Below are 26639 nucleotides of genomic sequence, written 5' to 3'. Positions count from 1 at the left end.
AAAGGGTGTCATGGTGGCTCAGTATTGTTCATCAAAAGTGACATTGGACAAGGGTACAAGAATTTCTCCATCAGATATTTTAAATTGTTAAGCTGAAACTATAGAGGAAAAAGCTCCTGTTTTACAAACTGAGACGTAATTCACTCTTACAGGTGTTTTCTCTGCTGCTGTATCTTGTTCTGCATTGGTTCCTGTAAAGATATGGAGCATTGCTGTCCATCTTGCTCTACAACATTCTTCTACTCATCAAAGTATTTTGAGCACTGAAGGCATTTATTCACTTCATTTAGTTGTAAATTTGTATACTAAGTAGTTATTTGGTGCCTCTTTCCCTTTGTCAAATTCATTTCAGCATGCTAAGATATAAATTCTAATGTGTGATGAAAAATGCTGCATGGGAGATGATATATATGTATGCTATCAGTCACTGGAAAATAAAATGGACTGAAACAGTAGAAGTAGAGTAGAAGTATACAGTTGCTTAAAACATGATATGAAACTCACTGTACTAGTCACTTAAAAGCAACATAATTCTCAAGTGAGGTAGTTGCATTTTGCTTGAATATTTTACTACCCAGTAGTAAAAAAGGAAGGAAGGAAAACTTGTAGCCCAGCCCCTTGGTTTCTAGGCAGGGTTAGCTCTGGTCATTTTGGTGCCCAAGGCAAAATTAGGATTTGTTCACATTATTTTTTTTATATCTATCCTCAAATGTGGTTTTGTTCTTGTTGACAATGTGTTAGTAAGAAGTGAAATGCTATGTTTTTCAGAATTAAGTACCACTTAACTTTTTTTTGGTACAGTAACTCCCTTTACGCTGTGTCATGTTTTAGAAAGCATTATTTGAATTCTTTCATAAGTTGGTATTTTTTCTATAAATTTGAGCATAAAATTATAGCAAAACTTTCTTTTGGGAACTCTTCTTTTGGTAGATCAAGAAAATACTTGACAGGGCAGTCTTGATATAGACAGTGTGATGGGTGTTTACCAGTGACAAAGTGAAAGTGAATAAAAAAGGTTTTTTTTTTGTGAGTGCACTTTTGTACTTGCTTTTCCCTCTTGAACATACTTAAAGTTGCAATAAACAATATTTACCCACATTAGTTGTCAACTATTTCCTATGTAGAGATAATGCGGAGTAATAGCGTCCTTACCAGTGAATGAAGTCACACCCCCTCTGTGTGTGTTGTTATCCGAGCTCGGTAGCCGCATCATATTAGTGCATCCCTGAGTCCCTCTGTGTCCTGCTTCATAAACTTTCTCAAATTACAGCTAAACAGTACACTAAAAATATGTTTCTGAAAGGATTTGAGGCAAGAAATGAGCAATGCACTAACAGAATCTTGATCCATATTTGATCAGCTCTGCCTAGTTTGACAGTTTGATCTGAATTTTGTTAGTTGTTGGCTTAATTTTTTTCTTTTTCCCAACCTTATTGAGTAAACCGCACACAGTTTTGTTTTGGTCTGAGATGTTGGTGCTGTAGTGTGACATCTAGTGGCTGAATGTCATATTGCAACTTTAATCCACTGTATATTTTTATAATTTATTTGAATTATGGATATTCATAAAGAATAATAAGTTTGCTGTTGGAGCACCCTTGGACCAGTTTTACCAGTGATTTGTTGCAACAAATTTTTAGAGATGGGCATTCTTAAATATTCTCAAATATTATGGTGACATTGAGGTTGTTTTTAGGCCATGGATAATACAGTTCATATTTGTAAAGTGTTATTTGTTGCTTGTTTACATGTTGCCTTAATATCTTATTGTAGCTATGGGAAGAGGACAATCCAAACCTAAAATCTGCCCACCCTCTCCTCATAAGATACTCAAAATATTACAGAACATTGTTTAAACTTATATCGATGAAAATAACAGATAATGACACATTCTTTGTTGGTGTTGAAGTTGGGACTTCATTCACTAAATCAACATGTGCACTTTACTTGTCAGCTCTTAGTGAACCATGGAGGAATATACCATGGGGGTGAGTGATGTGTTGATGAATTTTCTTCAACTAACTATTAAAACCAAAACTGCACAAAATTATTTAGTGAGACTGTCTTTTGTTATGTCTTGGTTTAATGTCAAGGGTGTTTGTGCACCATATGCACCATACATTTGTTTGATGTAAATACATTTCAATAACACACGATCTAACCTTTTTTATTGAACACTTAAAAGGAAAAAAAATCTCCAGTTTGTAAGGGATTTTAAACCTCATAAAGAAGGGGTCCAGCACCTCAGAATTCTGCTTCATGGACCAGTTAGTGCTGGCAAGTCCAGTTTCATCAACTCTGTCGACAGTGCTTTACAAGGCAGGATTGCAACTCGAGCTTCGGTAGAAACAAACTCTGAGGATAGCTTCACCAAAAAAGTATGAACAATTTTCGATGTATGGATGAACTAAGCAAGATGCATCCCTAATTTATTATATATCTCATGCACTGTTAAAGTTGAAATTACAAACCTTCATAATAACTGCACCTTTCTGGTGTACAGTACAAAATGTACAAAATAAGCTTCGAGAAGGGCATAAATAGAGGAGTTGGTGAAGAAGACATCAAACTGGCCGTGATGGGACACGTGAGAGAGGGTTACAAGGTAAAATAACTGCCTTCTGTTCTGCGATGAGTTTTGCATAAATATTTTTATTCACATAGAAAAACTTTTCACATTCAAGTCATCAGCAAGAGCAGATATAACTGTTTTGTGAGCTGGCTCAGTGGGTTTTATTAATCAAATCAGAGGTCTGAGGTCAAAACGGATATAAGGAATGTGTACAGGAGCAAAAGCCTGAAGAAACTGGTATGCTGATGTGTATGAATTTGTACAGAGATGTTAACTCAGTTCAAATATGTTAATGAAGTAATTTAGCTTTGTATTTTTTTGTATTAGCACAAAATAACCTTTGATCACTTTGCAGTCATTTCTTAAATACAATATTCTTCAAACATAGATGGAGGAATTGACTGAGAGGCTGGGTATTCCACTGAACTGCATCTTTCTGGTGAAAAACTACAACTCAGAAATCGACACAAATGATGACACTGATTCACTGATTCTGAGTGCATTGAGAAAGATAATTGACTATGGAGAAGACTACCTTAATGACATTTAACCTACAAACTACTGAGGCACATGGAAAATCTCGCTTGATTGTAGAAATATAAAAGATGATTTATGATGTATGATGTAAAATTAAATATTTGAGATCCAGTAATTCGTTCATCAGTAATTCAAGTGAGTAGCATTTTGGGGATTTGTTTTAATATTGTTTCTCCTTTGCCCAGACAAATTCTGAAATTAGTTTTATCTATAAAGACCTTTAACATATTTATGTGCATACTGTACATGTACCTCACCTTTATGAGTTTTATCTTAATTGAAAAATGCTGTATTTAACACATTTGTTGATCAAAATATGTATTCACATTTTTTAAAGTGCTTATGTTAACTTATGTTGATTGTCTCTGGGCCTACTTCCCAACTGTATTTTATACAATAACAATGGATTTATAACATACCTGGACAATAACAATACCTGGATAGTAGAGAAACGGGTCAAAAATCCTTTTTATCATGTGGCAGATGGAGTATTTGTGATCCAAAGCTCCTGTGCCACACTGCTGACAGAGGAGAATGCTGTTTGAAAGAGGAAAGAGATCACCCGACACACAAAAAAAGCATGTGAATAGTTTTTAACACAGCAATTAACAACTATTAACTACAAACAACTATTAGCAGACAATCTGAGGTACACCAACAGTGCCTTTGCACACAAGTTCAACATGTGTCCACATGAAACTGGTTGATTTCCTGCCATCACAAAAACCTTAGATAAGATAAAAACAATTAGAGAAAATATCTTAAAATGTAAGATCATTATTAGCAAAAATTTATACATTCTTAATTGATGTTGGTAAATTGTATTTGATGCTTAGTTTGCCTTAATTTATGGCAATGCGCCTTCAGCTTAGTGAACAATGGAGGCAAACATCACAGGTGTGAATGTGTGTTTTATTATTTATTTATGATAGTGGTGCAACATGGCGGGCTCTGTGGAAGAGGACCTGCTTCCTATATAGATATAAAGGGCTCATTTGAAGGTAACGAAAACACAATGATTCTTATTTTCAGGTGATTATACACTAATTAAAACATACTTATGAATGTTATATTCTATTTCTGCCAAGTTCGTATTATTGGCAAAGAGAACTATCTGCAGTATGTGAATGTTTCAACCTCATAAAGAAGGTTCAACACTTTAGAATTCATGGACTCACTGGTGCTGGCAAGTCCAGTTTCAGCAACCTAACAGTTTACAGTGTTATGAAAGAAAAAAGAAAAGCTGCTAAAGCTTTGGCAGATGTAAACACTTAGGACAGCTTGACCAGAAAAGTATGAATCACACTTTGAGTAGTGTTTGTCCAAGGTCATATTTCATGCACTGTAAATTTTTTGGTTTTCAGCTGTAAGAATCTAATACTGTATTACTGATACATATACTGCAAGTTATTGTACAACCTGTTCTACTATATTTTACTGAATAATGTATGGAAAGGCTGTGTATCAGCCCAATGCAATCAAAACCTGTATTGTATGAGATGTGCATTTTGGGTTTTTGCATTATTGTGCTGTTAGCTATGCTTTATTGATTGAGGTGGTAATTAACTGATTTTGTTGTGTCCCAGTAAACATGAAACTGGTGATTAGCAGGTCAAAAGACATCTAAATGTCAAGGTTTAAAACTGGAAAGTGTTATTCACCAGCATTTTAATTTTAATGGGTAGTTTGGACCTGTTCTACTGTTTAATGAAACATTAGGCTACAGTACTGCTGTTCAGGTAAAACCACAATTAGAAGCAAACATAATGAAATTTGCCAGTAGTTTCCTTTAATTTAATTTCTCCTAGTCCATACAATAGACTATCTTAATGTATGTAATCCCTTGGAAGTTAAAATTATATTGGCCTTGTGGTTTTTACAAATAGGCCTATTATGTGATACAGAGTGGTATGGCAATAACACCAAAACTAGCCTTATATTAACAGATATATTTTTAAGTAAAACTATTGTACAAATAATTGAATCACTGTCAAATTCAAATTCAAATTTTCTTTATTGGCATGAATGTCATAACAACAATATTGCCAAAACATCAAGAGTCAATGAAACAAAATAGCATTAACATAACAGTAAGATTGACATATATTAATTATATACAGTATATCTATAGTATATTTAGTATATCTATGTACATATATCCATCTATGTATGTGTGTATGTATGTATGTATAGATATACATGTATCTATATCTATACATACATATACATACACACACACGTATATATACACAGTATATCCTATGCATGTATTTGTGTGTGTGTGTGTGCGTGTGTGTGTGTGCGCGTGTGTGTCTAGATCACTCACTGTCACTCAGGTTGTGGCATTTTAATACATAGCCTACTGGGCAATAAGATATGCCCTGTCTCCTTCTCCTAGAAGTATTTTTAATTCTGAGAAGTCATTAAGCTCTTTGAAATCTGACATTTTAGAGTTCAACCTGTTAAAGTAAATGTTCTTTATTTTATTGAATGTTTTACATTGTAGGAGGAAGTGCATCTCTGTCAACCTCACCTGTCGAACAGAGTGGTGCTTGTAAATGAAAATCAGATTTATAATAAAACTATATTTAAGATTTAGGGCAAAAGTGCCTCATATGATTCAGGAAAGGAAAAAAAAGGCAGTTCCTTATGAAACCCTGAAAATGTACCGTTTTAGTAGTTTTTTCTCCTCTTTAGGCTTTAGAATAATTCAACAAGATAATGTGTACAAAATCAGTAAAATACAGTATGGTAGTGCAAAAAAAAATCTTACGTTGTTAGGATGATCATGACGTCATCACGTGATCTCGTCAACAACTCAGCTGTTGTGATGGTGCCTTCCAGGACCGTCGGAAAAGTTGCAAACAAGGCCGCCTGGATGAAAAACATTTAGTGACCAATGTCATTCAGGAATCTCATTGTTCTTCAGTGAATACAACCTACATGTTATTCATTGTGTATAAAAGTATTGATTAAATTCAGCGAATTATTAAACTGGCTATTAAATAGATTATGCATGTCTGATGTGAATATTTTCTTCACAACTATTAAGTGTGGGACATATTTTATCTGTGAGCAAAATGCTATTTTGTACTCAGACGTTATGATTTGATTGTTTGGCTTATAGGAATCATTTTATAAATTTAATTCCCACAAGATAAACACATCTCTCGGGGCGTGTGATTTTGGACCTTTGCTGAAAATGAGAAGTAGAAGCTTTGGAGGAGCATTTGAAGGCAGCATGGGACAAGTGAGGAAAAAAAGAGGAAGAAATCCACGTAGCCTCTTGCATCGTAATAGTCCAGCCGTGAAATGTTCTCAATGTGTCCTGTTATTTAAAGAAACGCTGCTTTCAATTAAGCGGATAACGGTGTCCATAGTGGCGGGATAACAAGGAATAACCCACATTGGTCCTGTTTGCTGAAAGGGAGAGGACTAAAATGGAGCTGGAAGACGGAGTTGTGTACCAGGACGACCCGGGGACATCAGCGATGATGTCTGAGCGGGTGTCGGGCCTGGCCAACTCCATCTACCGGGAGTTCGAGAGGCTCATCGGCAAATACGACGAGGACGTGGTGAAGGAGCTGATGCCGCTGGTCGTGGCCGTCCTGGAGAACCTGGACTCGGTGTTCGCGGAGAACCAGGAGCACGAAGTGGAGCTGGAGCTGCTGAAGGAGGACAACGAGCAGCTCATCACCCAGTACGAGCGGGAGAAAGCGCTGAGGAAACATGCAGAGGAGGTGAGTTGAACGGAGCTGGGGGTGATGGTTGTCAGCAGCATCCCTTTTTTAAAGGAGGAATAAAGGTTGCCTCAGGTGTTTTTACCTCCCAGCATCCCTGTGTGATGAATTAACCTACACGTGGCCGTGCAGCATCCCGCCCGTCCTGCCATCATTGAGGATGTAAACAAGGCAGTGTCATGGCTAACGTCAGACTGAAATGGCCTTCTCTTTGTATTAGCTGTGCTTTCTAGCGTGATGGTCAATGACTTAACACTGCATCTCTAATCCAAGGATGAGAGGTTTTGACTTATGTCACCTCAACAGAGTCATTCTGACAAGCAAAACTATAATCATCATATCTCTGACAAATTCACCTGTAATCTATGAGCTCGCCTATTGCATCAGAAAGTGTGTGAACCCTGTGAGACCCTGACTGAAGAAACAGCAGGTGAAGTGACTCAGCATTTTGGGCCATCACTGAGAGATAACTCAAATAATGTGGCGAGAGAAGAGACACACTGACAGACAGAAGGATGTGACAGATTTGCTTGCCATATAGCATCTATGCATCAAAAGAAATACTCAAAACATCCCGTCACAGCTTTACCCAGACTGTTGCCTATGATGATCATATTTCATAGGATCCACAACTACTACCAACATCCTGTGCTGCCAGCAGGTCATTATTTCCACCAGTCACTCCTGTACAAAGCACCGTAGCCCCTTTTCACCCACATATCAGTTACTCTATCAGATATGTTCTGCACAGTGTACAGCAATTCAAGATATCACATATACTGTAGTATGAAAACAGTCAAATGTATAATGCATTCAAAGCCTGTCACTGTGCATGGAGCGCCTTTGAGCGTTCCTGGTCCCAGGTAGAGAACTTCCCAAAGCTCACATTCAACATCAAAAACTGATGGCAATATCAAAGAAAATCTGCACCATTTTCCACCTTTGGGGGGGGGGATGTTGAATCTATTGAGAGAGCAAATACACTTTATTTTTATTTATTTTTTCTTTTATTTTGTACAAGGTGAGTGATCAACAAAAAAAAAAGTATATGTATGACGCAGGACAGTACAATCGGGAGAAGCAACAGAACCAGAAAATAACTCAAACAAAGCAACATGAACAAACAAGAATAAATAAATAAAATATTGGTTTAATAGTAGATGCCCATGTGTACCTGTGTGTTAATGTGGGTAGTTGTGTGTGTGTGTGTGTGTGTGTGTGTGTGTGTGTGTGTAAGGATATAGAGGGGAGAGAGAGCAGAAGGGACAAAAGAGAAAAAGAGGAGAAGAGACGAAAGCTACAGTGCTATTTGGGGGCATCTGTTGTTGGTTGGGTCCCAGGGGACGAGGGGGTGGCCAGGGTGAAACCAAGCTGCGCAAGGGCAGAATTGTATCTATTTATTTACTCATTTTTATTTATGTCTAAGTTATACTCCCCTTTCTCTCCTCCAAATACACTTTATGCTGTTTGTTGACTGTGACCACAAATATGGTTTTAAGTCAGTATTTCTCTCTTGAAGTAACAGATATGAAAGTAAGTCAACATCCGCTGCTACACAAAATGTAGAATATGCAGCAGGTAGCAACCAAAAGGATACATTTTGTTGCAAAAGTCACTCGTTAGTTGCCAACAAAAGTACAACTCAAATGTCTATGTGTTAGGATCTTGTGTTTTTTGGCTAGGATAATAGCTAAGATGTGTGTGGTTTGGGTGTGTGAATATGATGCCTCCTGGCTCCGGGCCTCTCTATGAGGCGCAATGTGATTTGACTCGGACCTTCTGTTCCAGCTTGCTTCCTTGACTCAGGGCATTAGGCCAGCAGAGACACTGGCCCAGTATGTGGTGGACATAGTGACACTGAAACAGTGTGACAGCCAGGCACATAAACACTCTCTGACAGTAATACCGTATCTTGCGTTGATATAGTAACTTATTATGTCAAATAGATACACATTAAACCTAAATCTATGGGATTGTGTTGGGAAATATTCTTTGTCCGCACCCCAGTGGAGGAGGAGTGAGTGAGCGAGGGGTACGCTGACTGTGATTGTGGGTTGGAGAAGCCAAGTATTACTTCCAGGTCATGTGATCCTTTTGTTAGAAAGTAGCAGAAAGGGAACATCCCCCAGCTTGCATTTTTCCCTTTTTTTTTGTTTTTTTGTCTCTAGTTTTAGTGTCAAATTCTGGTGTTACAGACTGACTCCCCCGCCGTACCAGAGTAGTGAAGGGTGTCACATTTCTTTTCAGGAGGCTGCATCCAGTTGAGATGAACAGTTAACATGTATTGACTTTTTTTTTTTTTTTTTTTTTTTTAGACCTTTTACTCCCTGAATTGGCCATTCATTTCTTTTTAACTCATTATAGATTTCACTGCAGGTCACTCTGTGGCTGTGTAGTGGGCACAGACATGAAACAGCAGTATCATCATCCCTGCTTAGTTATTTTATCAGCCTTGCTTCCTCTAATCTCTGATGTATATTGAAGACATAACCAAACAAACACATATAAATTACTGATGATATTGGCGACTGCCAGCTGATTTTTTTGTAGTTTTTCTCCAGTTTGTCCTTTTTTCCAAAAAGGCATTGTGGTTTTATGGATATAGCTGTCATACAATGCCCAGAAGTCTATAACATGTGTTTGTACAAATACAGTGAGAGTCATGTGTCCAGAAGAAGGAGTGCAGCCACTTTAGAGCCTGGGCTGACTCAGCTGGACAGGATGTGGTCGCTGACACACACACACACACACACGCCCACACACACTCAGAGATTTGCCCACAAGGAAACTGAGAGGAACAGGAATTTCCGAATGAACCGATGAGCTCAAGATCCTGATTTAGACACATATTTACATCCACCATCATGTTATGAAAAGTTATGTTGTCACAGTGTCATCTGTGATCCATGATATTATGTATATAACACATCTTGGGCTTTGAGAAACAATGATCAACAATTTCCACCATTTTCTGACTTTTTATGGACCGAACAACTAATCAGTTAATTGAGAAAATAATTGACAGATTAATCGATGATGAAAATAATTGTTTTATAACACATACAGTGTTATACCAATATAATGCAAATATGTAGTAATGGATTTATTACCTTAATAACATCAATAGCACGCTCATGTTGAGATACAGCATATCTTGGTGAGACATTAGTGACCTCAAGTTCCTCTTGTTTCTTACTATTAGGTTAGAAAACGAGAAAAAACGTTATCACTTATCACTTTAAACCACATCAGAGCAACAATAGCAGCTGACTTTTGATGGATGACAGTGAGTCTGACCAAGCCCTGTGTGTGTGTGTGTGTTTGTGTTTGTGTGTCTTTGAGTAGAAGTTCATTGAGTTTGAGGACACTCATGAACAGGAGAAGAAAGACCTGCAGAACCACATGGACAGAATGGAGTCCCACTCCCGGCAACTGGAACTCAAGATCAAGAACTACGCAGACCAGAGTAAGCACAAACACAGGCACACACTTAGATTCATGTGCACAAAATTTCATCATTTATTGCACCTATTGCCTCCCTTTTACGTATGTCGTTCCTGTCATAGTCACTGCTCTCCATCATCTTATGAAGACACACACCAGTATAACCATTTATTTTTATTCATCTGTCTGTTCCCACGTACAAGGACATTTTGTTCTCCTCTCTGCTTTGTTGATATCTTCTTCTTCACTTGTTTGATGTCTCTCTCATGGCTTGTTATGCCTAGTTTTTCTCTCAGCGCACACACTCTCACACACAACCATACACACTCACACCCCCTCTTTCTCGTTCTTCGTGGGGTTAACAGTAATGGGATTATAGGATTTCTGTTATTCCCATCCTCCTAATGCGGCACTGCATTACCGCCCATCTTATTGGTGGATTAAGGAATGGAGGCAAAGCGATGGGCTCATACATTTTGTCATGTTGAAAATAGTGTATTCACTCAGTGACTGGTCTAGTATCTGGTGGCAAAGCTACACAGCCAGTTAAAGTGAATCATTCATTCACACAGAGCTTCAACTTTTGATTGAAGCTGTAACAAGCCAGGCATAATTAGGTCAGTGTTTGGTTAATTCTGGAAAATCAAATGTAAATCCTTTGAATTTTTTTTTTACATTGTCTGCCCTAATTAACTGTTTTCCCTATTGTGCCAAATTGGGAACAAAACAGCAACGTTTTTTCCGTTCTGTTGTGCGGATCATTGTTACCTAGCACCTGCAAAAATTGTGGATGTACTTGAGCCTCCTGATGATTGATTGTCAGCAAACCACAGTGCTCTGCTGCCGCTTCCAGTGAATGGTAAATGATTCATTCATTACGTTGCAGAACCTGAGCTGATTGTGCCCTGAGGCATTTCCTGTCCAGGACAGAGTCCACAGCTACTGTAGTGTCACAGTAATAAAGCCACAGTTAGTTAGCAGATGTTTGGCAATAACTGTATAGCTTGGATTTATTTTATTAACTTAATTTTCATTTGCCTGGCACTCAGTTTTGATTTGGGATGGTGTAGTTTTACCAGTCTTGAATGTGTTCTACAATGTAGATTTTTTTTTACATACCCTGTTAGATTGGATATGACAGAAGGAAAGTATTTCATTTTCAGTGTTAAACACATTTTAGGTGAATAAATTCAATCAATATTACTGCCTTAATGTTCAGCGTCCCTACACTGTGGTATTTGAACATCACAAATACAAACCCACAGGAGAGATTACTAGAGACTTCAGTTGCCTCCCCTGTGTGTAGCCTTTCACTTCATTACTTTGTCTCCATGAATTTGATGACTCATGATAGTAGAATGAAATCCCTCAGCTGTGTCAAAATATACACACTGGCAAGTCATCATCACACAACATGCAGAAGCTGCACTGTAGCTGCTGTAATTGATACTATCCAGGCTTTATATATCTGTCTGTTGCAGCAGCTCTGTGTGTGGCTTAGGCTAAACCTGACGTGCTAATAGGGGATTAGGTGTTTTTGTCACTTCATAAGTCGGCCCAACATTGAAACCTATTGGAGTGAGATTTACCCCCTCTGCCTTGTTCCGGTGCCTGTCTGGTAGAGCAAAATTATGCAAGTGGGATATGCACACTTTTTAATGTATAGACTTGTACTACAGTCACGTATTTGTATCTGTTCTTTTCTAATGATGTAAAATATTTAATCAATATCTCATATGCACCTATAGCCTTGCTATGCAGGTATTGCTTAATTGGTAAGGATTTTGTAGTCCAGCTTGCAGTATTTTGAATTTTTCACGCCTGATTCCCATTTTTAAATGATTTTCATTTTTGTTTACGCATAATTCATAGGCAAAGTAGGATCATTGTCTTGCATATTTCAGAGTGACCACCTTAAACTAAGCAGTATTTATTCTTTTGCAGTTGGCAGGTTGGAAGAACGAGAATTGGAGCTCAAGAAGGAGTACAACTCCCTCCATCAGCGGCACTCTGAGGTAAGAGGGAGAGGAACTGAAGGGGGAGAGGAAGGAAGGAAATGTTGCCGGGTTGTGATTGTTAACGACATTCTTGACAAGTTTCCTCTGGGTCATTTGTTTTGACTTCTGCAGATGATCCATAATTATATGGAGCATGTAGAGAGGATCAAAATGCAGCAGATCAGTGAGACTTCAGAGTCAAGCGGTGTCGGCAGAGTCAGGTAAGAACACACAGGATACGTCTGCGTTAAGAAGTTTTTCATATTATTATTTCATATTATTTTCAAAGCTGATCAGTTCAAAATAAAAAAAAAAACAAGTGAAAACACCAACACAGTCGTGTCTTTGAGAAAACGTCAAAACAAAAATCTTTTTTCGTTTCCCTCTCACCTCTCCAGGAGAGAGCGGCCTCTTTCTTTGGGGATCTTCCCATCATCTGGTGGGGCATCTCTGATTATCCCAGACCCCCAGGCTAGGGCAGAGACACCAAATACAGAGGGCTGGAGGTTCAATGACGCAGCACAGCCACGGTCCAACACTAGCCTTAAGGTAGGTGTGTGGATGGCAAAATAAGTCTTTATTTTCCACACTTAAACTCACTAACATGGAATAAAAAATCACTTACATGATATCAGCCTGATAACTGATGTGGGGGAGTTGGAAATGTCAGACATGCAGTGTAGCATAGTGAAAGACAAAGGATGCCACATCTTTGAAGTCCTGCCACAAAGACCGACATGTTTTCCTCCTCCAGTCACTGTTAATTCATCTGGACTTCCTTCCTCAGTATCTGTGCTCCAGAGAGTCAGTGGTGTAGTGTGTCCTTTCTGGCGACATGTTAAAAGCTGATTCTCCAGTCTGAATAATGATGATCTTAAATAATCAAAACTTATTGTGTAGTCTGATCCCATCATTATTCTGCTCACAAAAAAGGACATCATCATTTGATAGCTGAGTGTTAACTACTATGTAAACACTCTCACCATTTTAACTGTCAGATCAAAATCAGTGTCAACAGTATACATTTTTTGAAAAAAAAAAATGCAAAAATGTAGAGAATGATATGATCGCTATTATCCCATTTCCTGGCAGAGTGTTTCCGGCCCTCCTGCCAGTGCTAGAAGATAGAGGAGTTTTTGGCTTTGCATCCATTTAAGAATAGAGAGCCTTTGATAAGGCCTGGGCGCGCCTAAGCATATTTCAGTAGGCATCTGACAAGGCCGTCTCTATTTTCAGACATCCTCTTTTAAGCCATTAATGAATATGCAAACTTGTCTGATCACCTGGTGCATCAGTGAGAGGAGATCATTAAATGCATCACATGAATATTTATAATTGCAGCAATTTTCTATTTGATGCAGGGACAAATTACTTCATTTTTCTTTTGAATTTTATTCTTTATATGATGTGTGTTTCCACTTATTTTAATTAATGTTAAATTGCTCTAAATATTACAGGGAGCACAGCTCATTCCTCTCATATAGATGTTATAATGGCTGTTTTCCTTCTGCTGAAATTTTGTTGTTACTCTAAATTATTCGCATTTTTGGGTGTGTGGGTTTTGTTTGTATCTGTGGCAGTTAGGACCTGGAGGGTGACAATGTTATTTCATCCCACTGCTGCGTTTTTGTTAAAACTGGGACATCAGCTCTGTGTCGCGGTGCATGATGGGAGTGATGCCGCTGTATGGCTCGCAGCCAGTCACCGAGGGAGAAAAAGGACTAGCTGGAATGTGATTGGTCCTTATGTAATCAGTGCCACAGGACGGTTATTGTTGAGCCACAGCCTTTTGAATACGAGTGGCTTTGATATGCACACAGGCCGTTATAGTTAAAACACAGACATCATATTTATTTATGGGAGTGGGCGGTGTTGCAAGTGAAAATGAATGACAGGTTAATGACGTGCATGCCAGCCATAATCTAATCTCCATCAGCAATATGAATCATATAAATAAGACCATTTCATTGCCTTTGAGTCTGGTGTAATTATATTTCCTAAATCATTGCATTTCTTTCATTCAAAGGGACCTTAACAAAGCAATGTCACTTAAACAAATTAAAGTGGATATGTAACTGGTACAATACATTGATATTTTGATATTACATAATAATTACATAATTTTGTAAGCGTTCTAGGTAGTGATGAAAAAGTTAGAATGCTGCAAATATTTGTTTGTAATGTTCATAATTAATAGTTTTACCTCTTTATTAAAGGCCCTGCATACCCGCACAGGTGCTCCCACTTAACCTGGACAGTTTATGCACCAATAAGAATGATAAAGATGTAATATGTCCCTCCCTGGCAGGTGCATCAAAGATGTCAATCAAACAGTCTACACACTCCTGAGAAGTGCTTGAATCATTCAAAATACATTAAATCACCTGTGCAGGTGTACAGTGGGCATGCAGGGTCCTTTAAATGAAAATACCAATGCTATTTACAAATGCTATGTTAAGATACATCTTGGAAGGTATTTTGGCTGTAGGTTAGACTAAAAGCAAAATTTTAAGTTTTATGGTATACAGAAAATGATGAACTGCCACTTGTGTACACACACACATTCACCTATATATGTATGTACTTTGCTACAAACAATAGTACTTTTCCATTCACTTCACAGACATGCACACTTTTGGGTGTATGCATTTCTGCTGAACTGCTTCTGCACATACAGTATGAGCTTCATTCTTACTCTTCCCCCCCAAGCAGTTGGACTTTGTCGACCCCCCAAAGGAAAGGGAGGGTAAGAGTGCGCAAGACTCTACTTGGGGGAATTCACTGGCAGACGACTGCAAGGTAGTTGGATGAGTGGCGGTTGGTGGAAATGCCAGCAGCAGCACGCCTGCATTGGCTTTGGGCAGCACATTGTTTGTGTTTGCGTGTGTATGGGCTTCAGTAGTCTCCTCCTCTATGCCGTTTCATCTTTTCAAAAAACGTCGCCTACTCACTTTGTGCATTTATAGACCATCACTTCACAGACCACCTGTGATGGACTGTGCTACATGCAACCATGCCGTATGTGAGGGCTACATTGGGGTCTTTTCAAAATCTAAGTGCACACAACTGTCAGCTGTGTCATGGATGGAAACGGTTAATTATTAATCTGTCAAAGTCAATGACAGCTTGGTTGCATCTGGCCTCTAATTTGTTTGTCATTTCAGTTTAAATGCATGATAGTTTTAGATTTCATATTTTGCTTCATTCACACAGATCTCAACATTACAGTAACATTTCTGATCATCTCTCATTGTACAGTAACGTAGCATCATATATTTAGATGGTACTCTGTGTCTTTGCTGTTGTTGTGTAATAGTAGACCTAACACGTCCAGTAGATGTATGATTTCAGCCTCTGTTAAGTTTCTTCTAAACTGTTTTTAGTTTTTGAATCTTGTGTTGTGTATAAGAGGCAGAATGGCACCTCCCATTGTGGCCATGATTTATGTTCAGTTGATGTTGTGTGAAGCCCCCCCTCCCCCTGCAATCTGTGAAGCTCTGTGTCGACTTACTGTTTGTGTGCTAGCTCTGTGTTCCTCGTGTTCTCATAGGAAGCTATCCTCAGTCCATGTGTGCTTCTTTTGTTGTGTTCATTCATAGTGTTTCTGTTAGATTTCTTAATGTTTTCATGAACTCCAATTTCACAAAAAAAACGATTCCCTGTAGCTCACTGTTCCAGATTTTTGTGTTTAAAAGATTTTCCCTCTATCTAATTCAGAACACAATAATAAAAGTTTAAAAGTTAGATTTTCTATACTTTGAGATTGTCATGATGCTCTCGCTCTACATAATGTAAGAGCTGAAGGAAATTGGACTCTTGTGTCTTCCCTTGTCTTGTTTGTGTTTAGCCCTTTCTCTGTTCAGCCTCATGTTTACCTGTTAGATCATAAATTGTCTTGTTATGTTTTCTTTTCCCCTGTTTGGTCTGAATATGTTGTGTATGTGTTTTAATATGTAATATGTCCTTTTACATTTTTATTTCTTAATTTTGGCTCTGGTTCATTTATGGTCTACCTGAGTGGCATCTTGACCCTTGATTTTGAGCAGCTATCAATATGTTGCCGTGAATAAGTCCCCTGTTATTACAGGATGAGCTGTCGGACTTCAACGGCTCCAAGTCTGCCACACCAATGTCCACCACAGCCTCGGACATGGAGAAGGAAGATGGGAACAGTAAGAGCATGGAGGTGCAGGCTGCACCAGGGACTAGATCCATATCAGTGGGTAGGGTCAAACATCATGAAACTGCGCTAGTTACAGAATCACATTCATTAATTATCCATTAGTCATTCGTCATATACAGTAGATGAAAGAGTGTTTGGCATACACTGTTTATGCTGTAGAGCTGTTATAGAAGTAAAGTTTTTGTTTCCTCAATCTAAAAAAATCCTAGTCTTACACACCAACTTTACTAATGACATGTTTTGTAGATTTTTACTCATATATTGTTCTGGCATGTCCTGTGTCTTATGTAGGTTTGTCTGAAAATGAGGACAGCTCAGATGTGCAGGACATCATTGAGTCCACTCCTGAGCTGGACATGGATCTCATTGGTTACAAGGCATGCAGGTAGTACTAAGAACATGCTGTCGGGTCAGTTTTACATAAAGTTTCACCAGGTAGCAAAACATCACCTCCTGTTCTTATTATTCTTCTAGCACCCCTACCAAAGGCATTGAGAACATGGCATTTGACCGCAATACGGACTCACTGTTTGAAGAGCTGTCGTCTGCAGGCACTGGGCTCATAGGGGATGTAGATGAGGGGGCTGATCTGCTGGGTGAGTAAAAACTCGATTCTCATTGGTACAATGCAGAACTGATAGTGAATTATGTAGCAGTTATCCTGTTGGACCCTCTGAATACATGTCACCTGTGTAGTGTTGAAATAGTCTGTATGAAATTGCTTGATTCAATTATGAATTGACTCAAAATGGTTATTTAAGTTAAAAAAAAAATCCTACTCATAGGTGTATTTCACTATTTTACAATACATAATGGTTGAAATATAAAACTGCTGAAATTCTACTCTTCCAATACTTTGTATGTTGTGTGAAGATTAAGCGTATACATATAGTAAATGTTATGTCTACAATTACACCATGGCCATGAAAGATACTTGTTTGTAATTGGCTGGCAGGTGTCTTTTAAAATCATACAGGTCTTTCGAGGCATCTTAAACGTGGATCTAACCATAAGCTTCACCATTCTAATTCATTAGAACATATATTAAAGGTCAATAAAACTCAGTGGCTAAATCATTAGGCCTTTGAATGATTTAAAGAAAATAAATGGATATAAAATGAGAAGTTATACTTTTCACAGTTTTGATTTATCTTTAGCCCTCTTGAACGGGCTATAGGTGAAATTTCCCCATTGATAAAACTACAGGCAATGATACTTCCATTTTTAAAAATGTATGACAACTTTATACGCAAAGTACCTTTTGCTTCTTTTTAGAGTGGCCATGGTATAATAATATACTTAATAATACACTTTGAGGTGTCCTGATACAGAAAAGGATAGACTCTACATCATGTTGTGGTGTCTATTTTTAACTTTTTTGTTAGGACACATCATGCAACCAAAATGTGTCCCAAAATGTGTTCAAGATATTATGTGACATCAGAGAATATTTTATATTTTAATGGACTATTTCTGTTTTTTCTTGTTGTATCAGTGAGGTGTAGGTTAATACATAAAAATAACTGTCTAATAACCCTGCATATTTCTTATGTCTTTGATTACTGCTTTTATTGGTTTTTCAAATTGACTTTAAAGCTGTTTTACTGAAGCTCTAGTACCATATTTGGTTAGCAGCTGTTGTTCTACTGCTAGCACTTGTTTTAAATTCATTATAACTCCAACACCTGCTGTATGCTGCAATGCTACACCAACTGCTTTGGTCCAGCTGTTATACACAGTGTTAGCCATCTACCTATGTTAACATCACCTCTCTTTCTCCCGTGTCTCATCTCCCTGCTTTTGTCCATAATCCCAGTGGAGTACTCTGGTGTGTATGACCTCAAACCTTTCCTTAGCTAAACATTCTTTCGTAATTTCCCTTTGACTTTCTACTCACAACTCACCTTCTGCCATATTCGCCATCGCTACAGCTCACAGCCTCTTCCTCATTATGTTTGATAACAGTTGGGTTCAGTAATGCACAGTGTGTAGCTTTTCAGCTGTCTACTTTGACTGCCTCTGAGCTAAAACACACAGATATGCAGTCGTTTAGACAAAGTTTGGTGCATGGGTGACGGGGTTCAGTGTTTCCTTTTTTCAAATGATGCATCATTTCCATAAAGTTATCCTAACTTTTCTTTTTACAGCTTAAAATATTTTTTTGCCCTTGTATTTTCTTGTTTTCCTTCTCCCTACTGCTGCCTTAAAGAACAAGCAGCATCTCTTCCTGTTTGCTTGTGGAGTCAACAGCTACATGTTTAGCTCTGGCTCCTCCATCATTTTGGTCATTCCACTGTCTCAAACTATATCCGCATTTCTTTCTCTCTCTCTCTCTCCCTCTTCTTTATTCTTTCCGCCTGACTTGGATTGCATGGTTTTCTCAGACCTTAGTTTGATTGGTAAGACCTCACCCTCTCTATCCATCCTTCTCCTGTCAGTCATGTGACATGTGCTGTGGGTTTTGTGTGTTGTGGTTGTTTCTGCACATAGTTTCTTGTATTGTGAAACCTACAGTAACGCATATCTCACTAGGAGATATTTCTCACCCTATGTAGTGTCTTGTTGGATTTTAGTAAGAATAATCTACAGTGGTGCATCTTAACCTCTTCCACTCCCTGAGGACACTGGCGTCTGCAGGTGACATTACTGTCTCTCAGAGGCTGTAGCAGCTCAGTTTTAAAGCTACAGTTAAGATACTTGTATCATATGAAACTAGGCGACCTAATCCATTGGTACCAACCATGTCATCCTATCTTGTTGGGAAGGGGACTAAATAACACTCCAAAATTAGGCTAAATTTTGACAAGGGAAAACTGGCATGGCCATTTTCAAAGGGGTCCCTTGACCTCCCACCTCAAGATATCTGAATGAAATGGTGTCTATGGTTACCCACAAGTCTCCCCTTTATAGACATGCCCACTTCATGCTAATCCCATGCAATTTTAGGCAAAAACCATGCAGTTTTTTGCATGCAGTATAAATGTGTTATTTTCAGCTATTCTAAAAATGGTGTATTTGAACATTTCTGCATACTTGGGTCCCTAAACAGTCTTGGAATTGCATAAATTGGGTATGACTGGAAAGCTGAGACTCTTGTGGATTTAATGAGCCAAATTATATTAATGTGTGATGATGTTAGTCCCCATAGTAGCCATTTCATTGTAGTGAGACCATTTTTTGAAACTTGACCTCACTGTATAAAATGACCTATTGTGACCTCTGGGATAATCACAGTCTCATGAAACTTTATACCCACCAGCTAGAGACTGAGGGCATTCAGAGGACATATGGCTTTCCTAAGTATATTGACCATAAGGGGGTTTCTTAGCAATTTCTAGAACAGAAGTGCTCACCATCCAATCTCTGAAAAATGCAATTCTTACAGAAATCTCCAAATGTCAAAAGTTTTTGATACCAAATCACAGCATGAATTTTTCTGTGGTGTTCTTCAAGGTCTTGGTGTCTTAATGTGGTATTTTGGAGGGATTTTTGACCATTTTTATCAATTCTCGAGTGGTCAAAAATGGTTAAAATTTACACCAAATCTGTATAACAAATTATATCAACCCAAAAATTGCTGCAACAACTTATGAGACATAATTGAGCCTGGGAATGGCCATCATATACTTCCATCATAATGTTCTAGGCCCTTATACACTCTAAACTTTCAAAATTTAAATAGGTGCCTAACCAAAACGCAATGTTCATTACAGATTTATTACCAGAAAAACTTGACACACAGTGCTGAACTGCATCTCAAATTAATCTCAGATTCCCATCTTTCAGATGATATATATGTGGCATATACTGTTGACCTGCTATCTCTCCCTAAACATCCCCTGTTCCCTCCAAAAATGGGTCTGTGGTAGGGGGGCAGGAGTGGAAGAGGTTAATATGTAGTGCTTATGTAGTCACTGCTCCAGCTTGCTGTCAAAGTTTTGTTATGGAATAAAATTCCAATGTGGTCATCAATTCCGTACAGGTATGGGACGGGAAGTTGAAAATCTCATACAGGAGAATTCACAACTGCTTGAGACAAAGTAAGTACATAACTTGAGGAATACGCCACCATTTTAGCATTGCACTGCTATAATACTGTCAGACTCATGATGGACAGTTTAAAGAAAGCAGATCAAAATAATTTATTACACACATTATTCTTCCATTTCAAAACCTGCTGCCTACATTACCCACAATGCAACTCGACTCGAATCACTCGACTATAAAGAATTTGGGTTTGTTACGCTCGTAGTGACTAATGCAGCCTTGAGCAGAATTGAGGAGTGAGCTACAGAGGATTGGTAACCTCCCTTGTTTTTTACACCACAACCCCAGATTGTTTTCATTTTTAAACCTGTAGTCTTCAGCCCCAACTGACACTGACTCAAATGACATCACTTTTAGGCAATTTATCAAATTTCACGCAACTCTGTGTGGAGCCACAGAAGGCTTTATACTGTTTTCACATATGCAGTAGTACTCCCCAAGACCTGTAAACAAACTTGGATGTGTAAAATCGGTGGAGCTCTCTTTTTAATGTCTTTTTGTGTAAAGATTTTGATATTTGATATCCATCACTTTTTAATCCTTTGTCCCAGTTAAAATGTACCTAGGACTCAAGAGGGAAAAAATGTCAACAGTGTTGTATGAGTATACTAAAACATACTTGTTCCCTTTCTTTACAGGAATGCCCTGAATGTGGTGAATAAAGACTTGATATTGAAGGTGGATGAGTTGACCTGTGAGAAGGAGATGCTGCAGGGGGAGATGGAGGCTTTGCTGCAGGCCAAGACCAAGCTGGAGGACAAGAACAGAGAGCTTGAGGAGGAACTCAAAAAGTAAGTAGCAGTTATCATTATGTCTCTGCGTTGGCGACAGCCAGGGCCAGAGGCCTTATGTTTTCATGTTGTCCATATGTCCGTCCCATTCTTGTGAATGCGATATCTAAGGAATGCCTTGAAGGAATTTCTTCAAATTTGGCAAAAACTTCCACTGGGACTCAAGGATGAACTGATTAGATTTTGGTGGTCAAAGGTCAAGGTCACTGTGACCTCACGTCCGTCCCATTCTCGTGGACATGATATCTCAGGAACCCCTGGAGGGAATTTCATTACATCTGGCACAAATGTTCACTTGGATTATATGAGTCCGGACAGACATGGATTTAAGTGCAAACTTGACTGGTTGGCAGAGGCATACAACCATGAGGCGGTATTTCTAGTTTTTATACTGCAGTTCTTGTTTTAAAGTGTTTTTTTTTTTGTTTTTTTTCCAGAGTGCGAGTGGAGATTGAGGAAGTGAAACACAAAACTAAAGATGAAGAAGATGTGAGTCTTGTACAACAATATCTGCAACTGAACACTTCCCACATGTGTCGAAATGGAGCTCATTCCTAAAATAATGAATGTATTTCTGTGTGGTCATGTGTGGGTTTAATTGTGCGCTGCCACAGAGTGATGTACCTACAGCCCAGAGGAAGCGCTTCACCAGAGTGGAAATGGCCAGAGTGCTGATGGAAAGGAACCAGTACAAAGAGAGACTAATGGAGCTACAGGAAGCTGTGAGGTGGACAGAGATGATTAGGTAAAGAGGAATTAGTATTCATCAAAGCCAAACTTAATACCAGTATCTCATTGTTCTGTGAGATCTCTGCTGTTTTCTTAACTTAGAGTTAAAATCCATAACTTTCTGCATGTTAATGCAACAGCAAAGATAACTGAGCATCCATCAGTGTTGTCTGTTTGCAGTAAAAACATCTCTGATCAAAACAATATTCTGACCATGAAACGTGAGCATGTTATTGTCTGGATTGATGAAATTGGATGGTGTTACAGCTGTCAAAAAGCTCAGACAACCTCATTAACTTTTTTCAGTAGCGGAACATGGAGACCACCTCCAACCACAATAATGTCTTAATGTTTCACCAGCAGTCAGATGGATACAATAATGACATACCAATTAAAGAAGGCAATAGAGTTCAGCTTTAATTGTAAGGAGCAGAAGGATCCTTCTACATACTCAACCTGTACTTGTGTGTCTTAAAACTGTCTTCAAACTCTTCTTTAGGGCCTCGAGGGAAAATCCAACACTCACAGAAAAGAAGAAATCCAGCATCTGGCAGTTGTGAGTCCTCTCAAATTTACAGTTTCTTTTTTTTAAAAACTACAGCGTTATTCACCATTTTGTCTGGGCTTTAGTTTTGACAGCCTTTTGCGGTCAGTGCACACTTTCCATTTAACTCCTGTGACATTTTCTCTCAAATTATTCAAATACATTTTTTTTCTTATCTTTTCCGGGATGTGTCATTGAATTGGCAGCATTAGGTAAAGATGGTTTAGTAACTCTTCTCCCAGCCAAACCTCTCTCTTGCCCTCCACTGACACAGAACTACTCCTCCATTACAAATGGATCCAACTTTGATGTGTCTTTCTCCATAATCTTTACTCTCCATGCAGTGTATCAGTTTTTGTTATCACAAACTGCTCAGACATGACTCTCCTTGTGCCCCCCGGGCTTTCCTGTCTCCTGCCTGCTGTGTGCCTTTTGATGTTTTCCTACTCTGTCTGCTCATAGAGAGCTAAAGAGGGATGGAGTTCCCTCAGTAGCCTAAATACATGTACATGTTCTGTCACTTTTGTGTGTGTTCTGTCAGTTTTATTGTAAGACATTTTTAACAGAATATAGTAGATGTGTTATCTTTGTTTTATTAAGTCTACTTGAGTAGACTTTAAAAAAAACAAGTTAACAAGTAATGCAGTACCTAGTATATTATGGGAAATGACAACATAGAAATCTCTGGAGATTTCTGGAGAAAAAATTTTAATGTTCAATACCCAGTTCTTGTAAGATGTTATAGGTAACGCTCAGCTATTCCACAACTCCCAGCATGCTTTACATTACTGTGCAGTAAATGTTGGTGGTAGTTGGTGATCCTTGGTTGACCCCTACCTTGCTTTTTCCCTGCACTCTTGTTGGCTCTGTGTCCCTCTTGGCTCTCTGTAACTTCGCCACCTGCAGCTTCAGCAGACTGTTTAGCTCCTCCTCCAGTGCCCCTGCTATAAAGAAGATGGAGCCCCAGTCCAACGTAAAATCCAACCCGGGCAGCCTGGTGAAGAGGAGTAGCACCTTCTCCCAGTTCCCCACAGAGAAGTCCAAGACCTTCGACTTCCTCAATGAAGAGTGAGTACTGCATTCAAGTGATTAAGTTGGACAATGTTTAGAGAAATTCCGAAAAAGGTACAGAAATGTGTTGAATTGATACAAATCCAAAAAGTTAAAAATAAAGTTACATTTGATGATTATAATTTAATAATTTGACTTCTGTGTCATTGCAGTACCTTTTGAGTTTGGTCATCATTCCAAAATTCATTCACCTAATAGCCTGTTATAATATTCATGTACATAATGTATGTTAGCTGATCCAATTTCTCTCTATCGCTCTTCTTGCAGAAAAGACCAGTGCAGTTCGCCATCACGTAAAGAACAGAAGAGAGCCCAGTACAGACAGGTGAAGGCCCACATGCAGAAGGAGGATGGACGAGTCACTGCACATGGCTGGAGCCTGCCTAGTAAATACAAGGTGGGAAAGGAAGAGGTTTAAATACAAGTCTATTACTGTAAGAGTAAATATGGCTGTTTTTTAATGTTAATGATCAAGACTGTCAGTTTAAAGTTGGATCATTTTACTTTTCCCCACTGTTTTAAAGGAAACATATTTATTTAAATTGTCCACTAGATGGAGCTTGGTCCTGTGAGATTTGCCAATCGTGTATATCAAAGTACAGATAACATAAAATCAACACGATAAATTTTTAGTTGGAGTTGTCCATTTGTTTTCATTTCATTTACTTATGAATGTAGCTGTGCTTTCTTTCTGCTGTGCCTATGTGTCCATATTTTGATCAAATATGTTTTGAAATTTGACCCTGACAGGTGGCAAACGGTGGCCAGGTAGAGAACAAAATGAATTTGCCTGTACCGGTATACTTGAGACCTCTGGATCAGAAAGATGCTTCTATGAAGGTACATAAGTAAACTAGATAACACGTACATACACAGAACATACTGTGTGCCTTTTTGTACATATCCATTTGATATTTCTGTGGCACAATATTATTTTACACTGATGATTAATCTAAATGTATCACATTAGTGGATATAATCCCATTGTAATATGTTTAATTTGTTCCTTCTCTGTTTCCCAGCTGTGGTGTGCTGCAGGGGTTAACCTGTCCGGTGGGAGGACATTACCCACATCAGAGCTCGCTAAGCAGACGAAGGGTTCTCAGAGTAGCCTGGACCAGTTGGAGCAAGATAATAAAGTTAGAGTGAGTCATTTAAGGAAGAAGCTGTGGTATCTTATAGTGTTTTTTATGTTTAAAAATTAGTTGCTGTCTGTAGGTCCAGTAAGTTTAGAAAGTTCTTCAAACTTTGGTTTGAATTCTGTCAAGACTTTGGCTGATTTTCAGGATCAGGAGAAAGGGGAGCAGGAGAAGGAGCTGATCCTTCAGGATGAGATATCCAGTAGGGTGTGGGTGTGCACCAGCACCCACTCCTCTACCAAGGTTATGGTGCTGGACGCCAGTCAACCCTCTGACCTGCTTGACAGCTTCTATGCCTGCAACACCCACGTCGTCTGTATTGCCAGTGTTCCCGGTAGGTTGAGTGGTCACATTGTTTATTTGTGTAGGGTGGAGCATTTGGTTTCTCTCTCTTTGTCATCTATAACTGAATTTGGACTGTAAGGTTGTTAATGTCAATTTTCAGGTGCGTTGGAGACTGACTATCCAGCGGGTGAGGAGGTACCCCAAGACTTGGAGGCTAGTCAAGGTGACAGGGTGTCACTGGCTGGCAGTGTGGCCAGCGTGGGCTCAACAGGCAGTGATGGTGCCATGGCAACAGAGGGGACCACCGCCATACCCCAGACAGCCAGCTCAGGTGTCACTGACCAGCCGGCTGAGCACAGTGCCATCTCTGGCTCAGGTATTTTTCTGCCGGAAATATGCTTTGATAGAGTATTTCCTTAATTGTTTCTCATCTGTGAAAAACAATTTTGCCAATAAAATAAACAGATTTTCTACTGATAATCCATCCATCTGCAGGTATCACTATTTCATCACTATGTGCTTCATCTTACACTCATGAACAAGAACTTCCCAACCCAAGTATCAGGGGCAATCCACCCTTTTCCTTGCAAAAACAGTTACATTCCTTGGTGCTGAAATCCGTACCCTAACCTTAAATTTATTATGAATTTTCTCTCGGATCAACCCACAATACCCATAGTTGAGCTGTCCAGAGAGACCAGTCCAGCAGAGGATGGGGTTCCTACAGCGGAAGAGGCAACAGAAGCAACAGAGGCCAATGCTGGTGTAGGCGCAGAGGGAGAGGACCAGGGAGCAGATCAAAACCAGCCAGGAATATACACAGAGCATGTGTTCACCGACCCACTAGGAGTGGGGCCCACTGATTCTTCTCCTGTTGACACACATAGGTGGGGAATCATGTTCTAGATTATAATTTCTGCCATTGTGGAGTGTAAACACTAAGATATGTTGAAAGCATTAACAGCCTTTACTGAAAACTTCCATCTTGATTTCAACAATTCTACAGTAGAAACACAAAAATTTGCCACAATAAGTAATGTTCAACTGGCCTTTTGCTGTCAGACGTATCACATCTTCAGTACTTTTTCAACATGCCCGCTTTATTTATTATTTTGCTCTCTCAAAGGAGCTGATGTGCCAATGCCAAAGAAATAGTGTGAAGACTAAATTTATATATTTCAAATCAAATTTTCAGTCTAACATTCTTCCCCTGGTTGGCATTACAAAGTATAACCCTCAGGATATTTAGCTTACAAAGTAAATGTTAACAAGAACAACCTTGGTGTCATTAATATATACATGTATATGTGTCCATGTGTCACAAGTTTTTTAGTTTTACTATGAAGTGTACATGATCTTCTGCCCTCTGCGACCCAGGGGCTCTGGGCCGGATGGTGTGACCTCCTTACCGGAAGACTCAGACCCGTCAGAGGGAGAACTCCTGAGGATGAGTAGCGCCCTCCCCACCATGTGGCTGGGAGCTCAGAATGGATGGTGAGCAGGACAATAGTCACTAGAGGGTGCTATAAGTACAGCAAGAAATATAAGCACTAACACAAC

At 38.9% G+C, this 26639-nt stretch overlaps 1 protein-coding gene across 9 annotated transcripts in view; it reads left to right on the top strand.

Annotated features, from left to right (window-relative positions):
* The first annotated feature begins 6342 nt into the window (after positions 1 to 6342).
* spag9a (sperm associated antigen 9a) overlaps positions 6343 to 26639 on the top strand; it is a 28483-nt gene continuing 8186 nt past the window's right edge. For 2 of the 9 annotated variants that reach the window (XM_044330737.1, XM_044330731.1), the window contains exons 1-23: positions 6343 to 6849; positions 10195 to 10315; positions 12238 to 12308; positions 12423 to 12511; positions 12689 to 12839; positions 15003 to 15089; positions 16378 to 16513; positions 16765 to 16858; positions 16948 to 17069; positions 18858 to 18872; positions 20456 to 20513; positions 21159 to 21311; positions 21749 to 21800; positions 21926 to 22056; positions 22540 to 22596; positions 23491 to 23652; positions 23923 to 24052; positions 24406 to 24495; positions 24678 to 24800; positions 24942 to 25128; positions 25240 to 25455; positions 25759 to 25966; positions 26457 to 26573. In XM_044330737.1, the coding sequence (XP_044186672.1) occupies positions 6550 to 6849; positions 10195 to 10315; positions 12238 to 12308; positions 12423 to 12511; positions 12689 to 12839; positions 15003 to 15089; positions 16378 to 16513; positions 16765 to 16858; positions 16948 to 17069; positions 18858 to 18872; positions 20456 to 20513; positions 21159 to 21311; positions 21749 to 21800; positions 21926 to 22056; positions 22540 to 22596; positions 23491 to 23652; positions 23923 to 24052; positions 24406 to 24495; positions 24678 to 24800; positions 24942 to 25128; positions 25240 to 25455; positions 25759 to 25966; positions 26457 to 26573 (2870 nt within the window). In that variant the 5' untranslated portion in view covers positions 6343 to 6549. Of the gene's footprint in view, positions 6850 to 10194; positions 10316 to 12237; positions 12309 to 12422; positions 12512 to 12688; positions 12840 to 14999; positions 15090 to 16377; positions 16514 to 16764; positions 16859 to 16947; positions 17070 to 18289; positions 18302 to 18857; positions 18873 to 20455; positions 20514 to 21158; positions 21312 to 21748; positions 21801 to 21925; positions 22057 to 22539; positions 22597 to 23490; positions 23653 to 23922; positions 24053 to 24405; positions 24496 to 24677; positions 24801 to 24941; positions 25129 to 25239; positions 25456 to 25758; positions 25967 to 26456; positions 26574 to 26639 lie in introns of all 9 variants that reach the window. The other 7 variants (XM_044330730.1, XM_044330729.1, XM_044330738.1 and 4 more) reach the window with 5 other exon arrangements.

This window comes from Thunnus albacares, chromosome 17 (genome assembly GCF_914725855.1).
Source record: "Thunnus albacares chromosome 17, fThuAlb1.1, whole genome shotgun sequence".
Lineage (NCBI taxonomy): Eukaryota > Metazoa > Chordata > Actinopteri > Scombriformes > Scombridae > Thunnus > Thunnus albacares.
The sequence above is the reverse complement of the archived record's forward strand: the minus strand, read 5'-3'. Positions and strand labels throughout refer to the sequence as shown.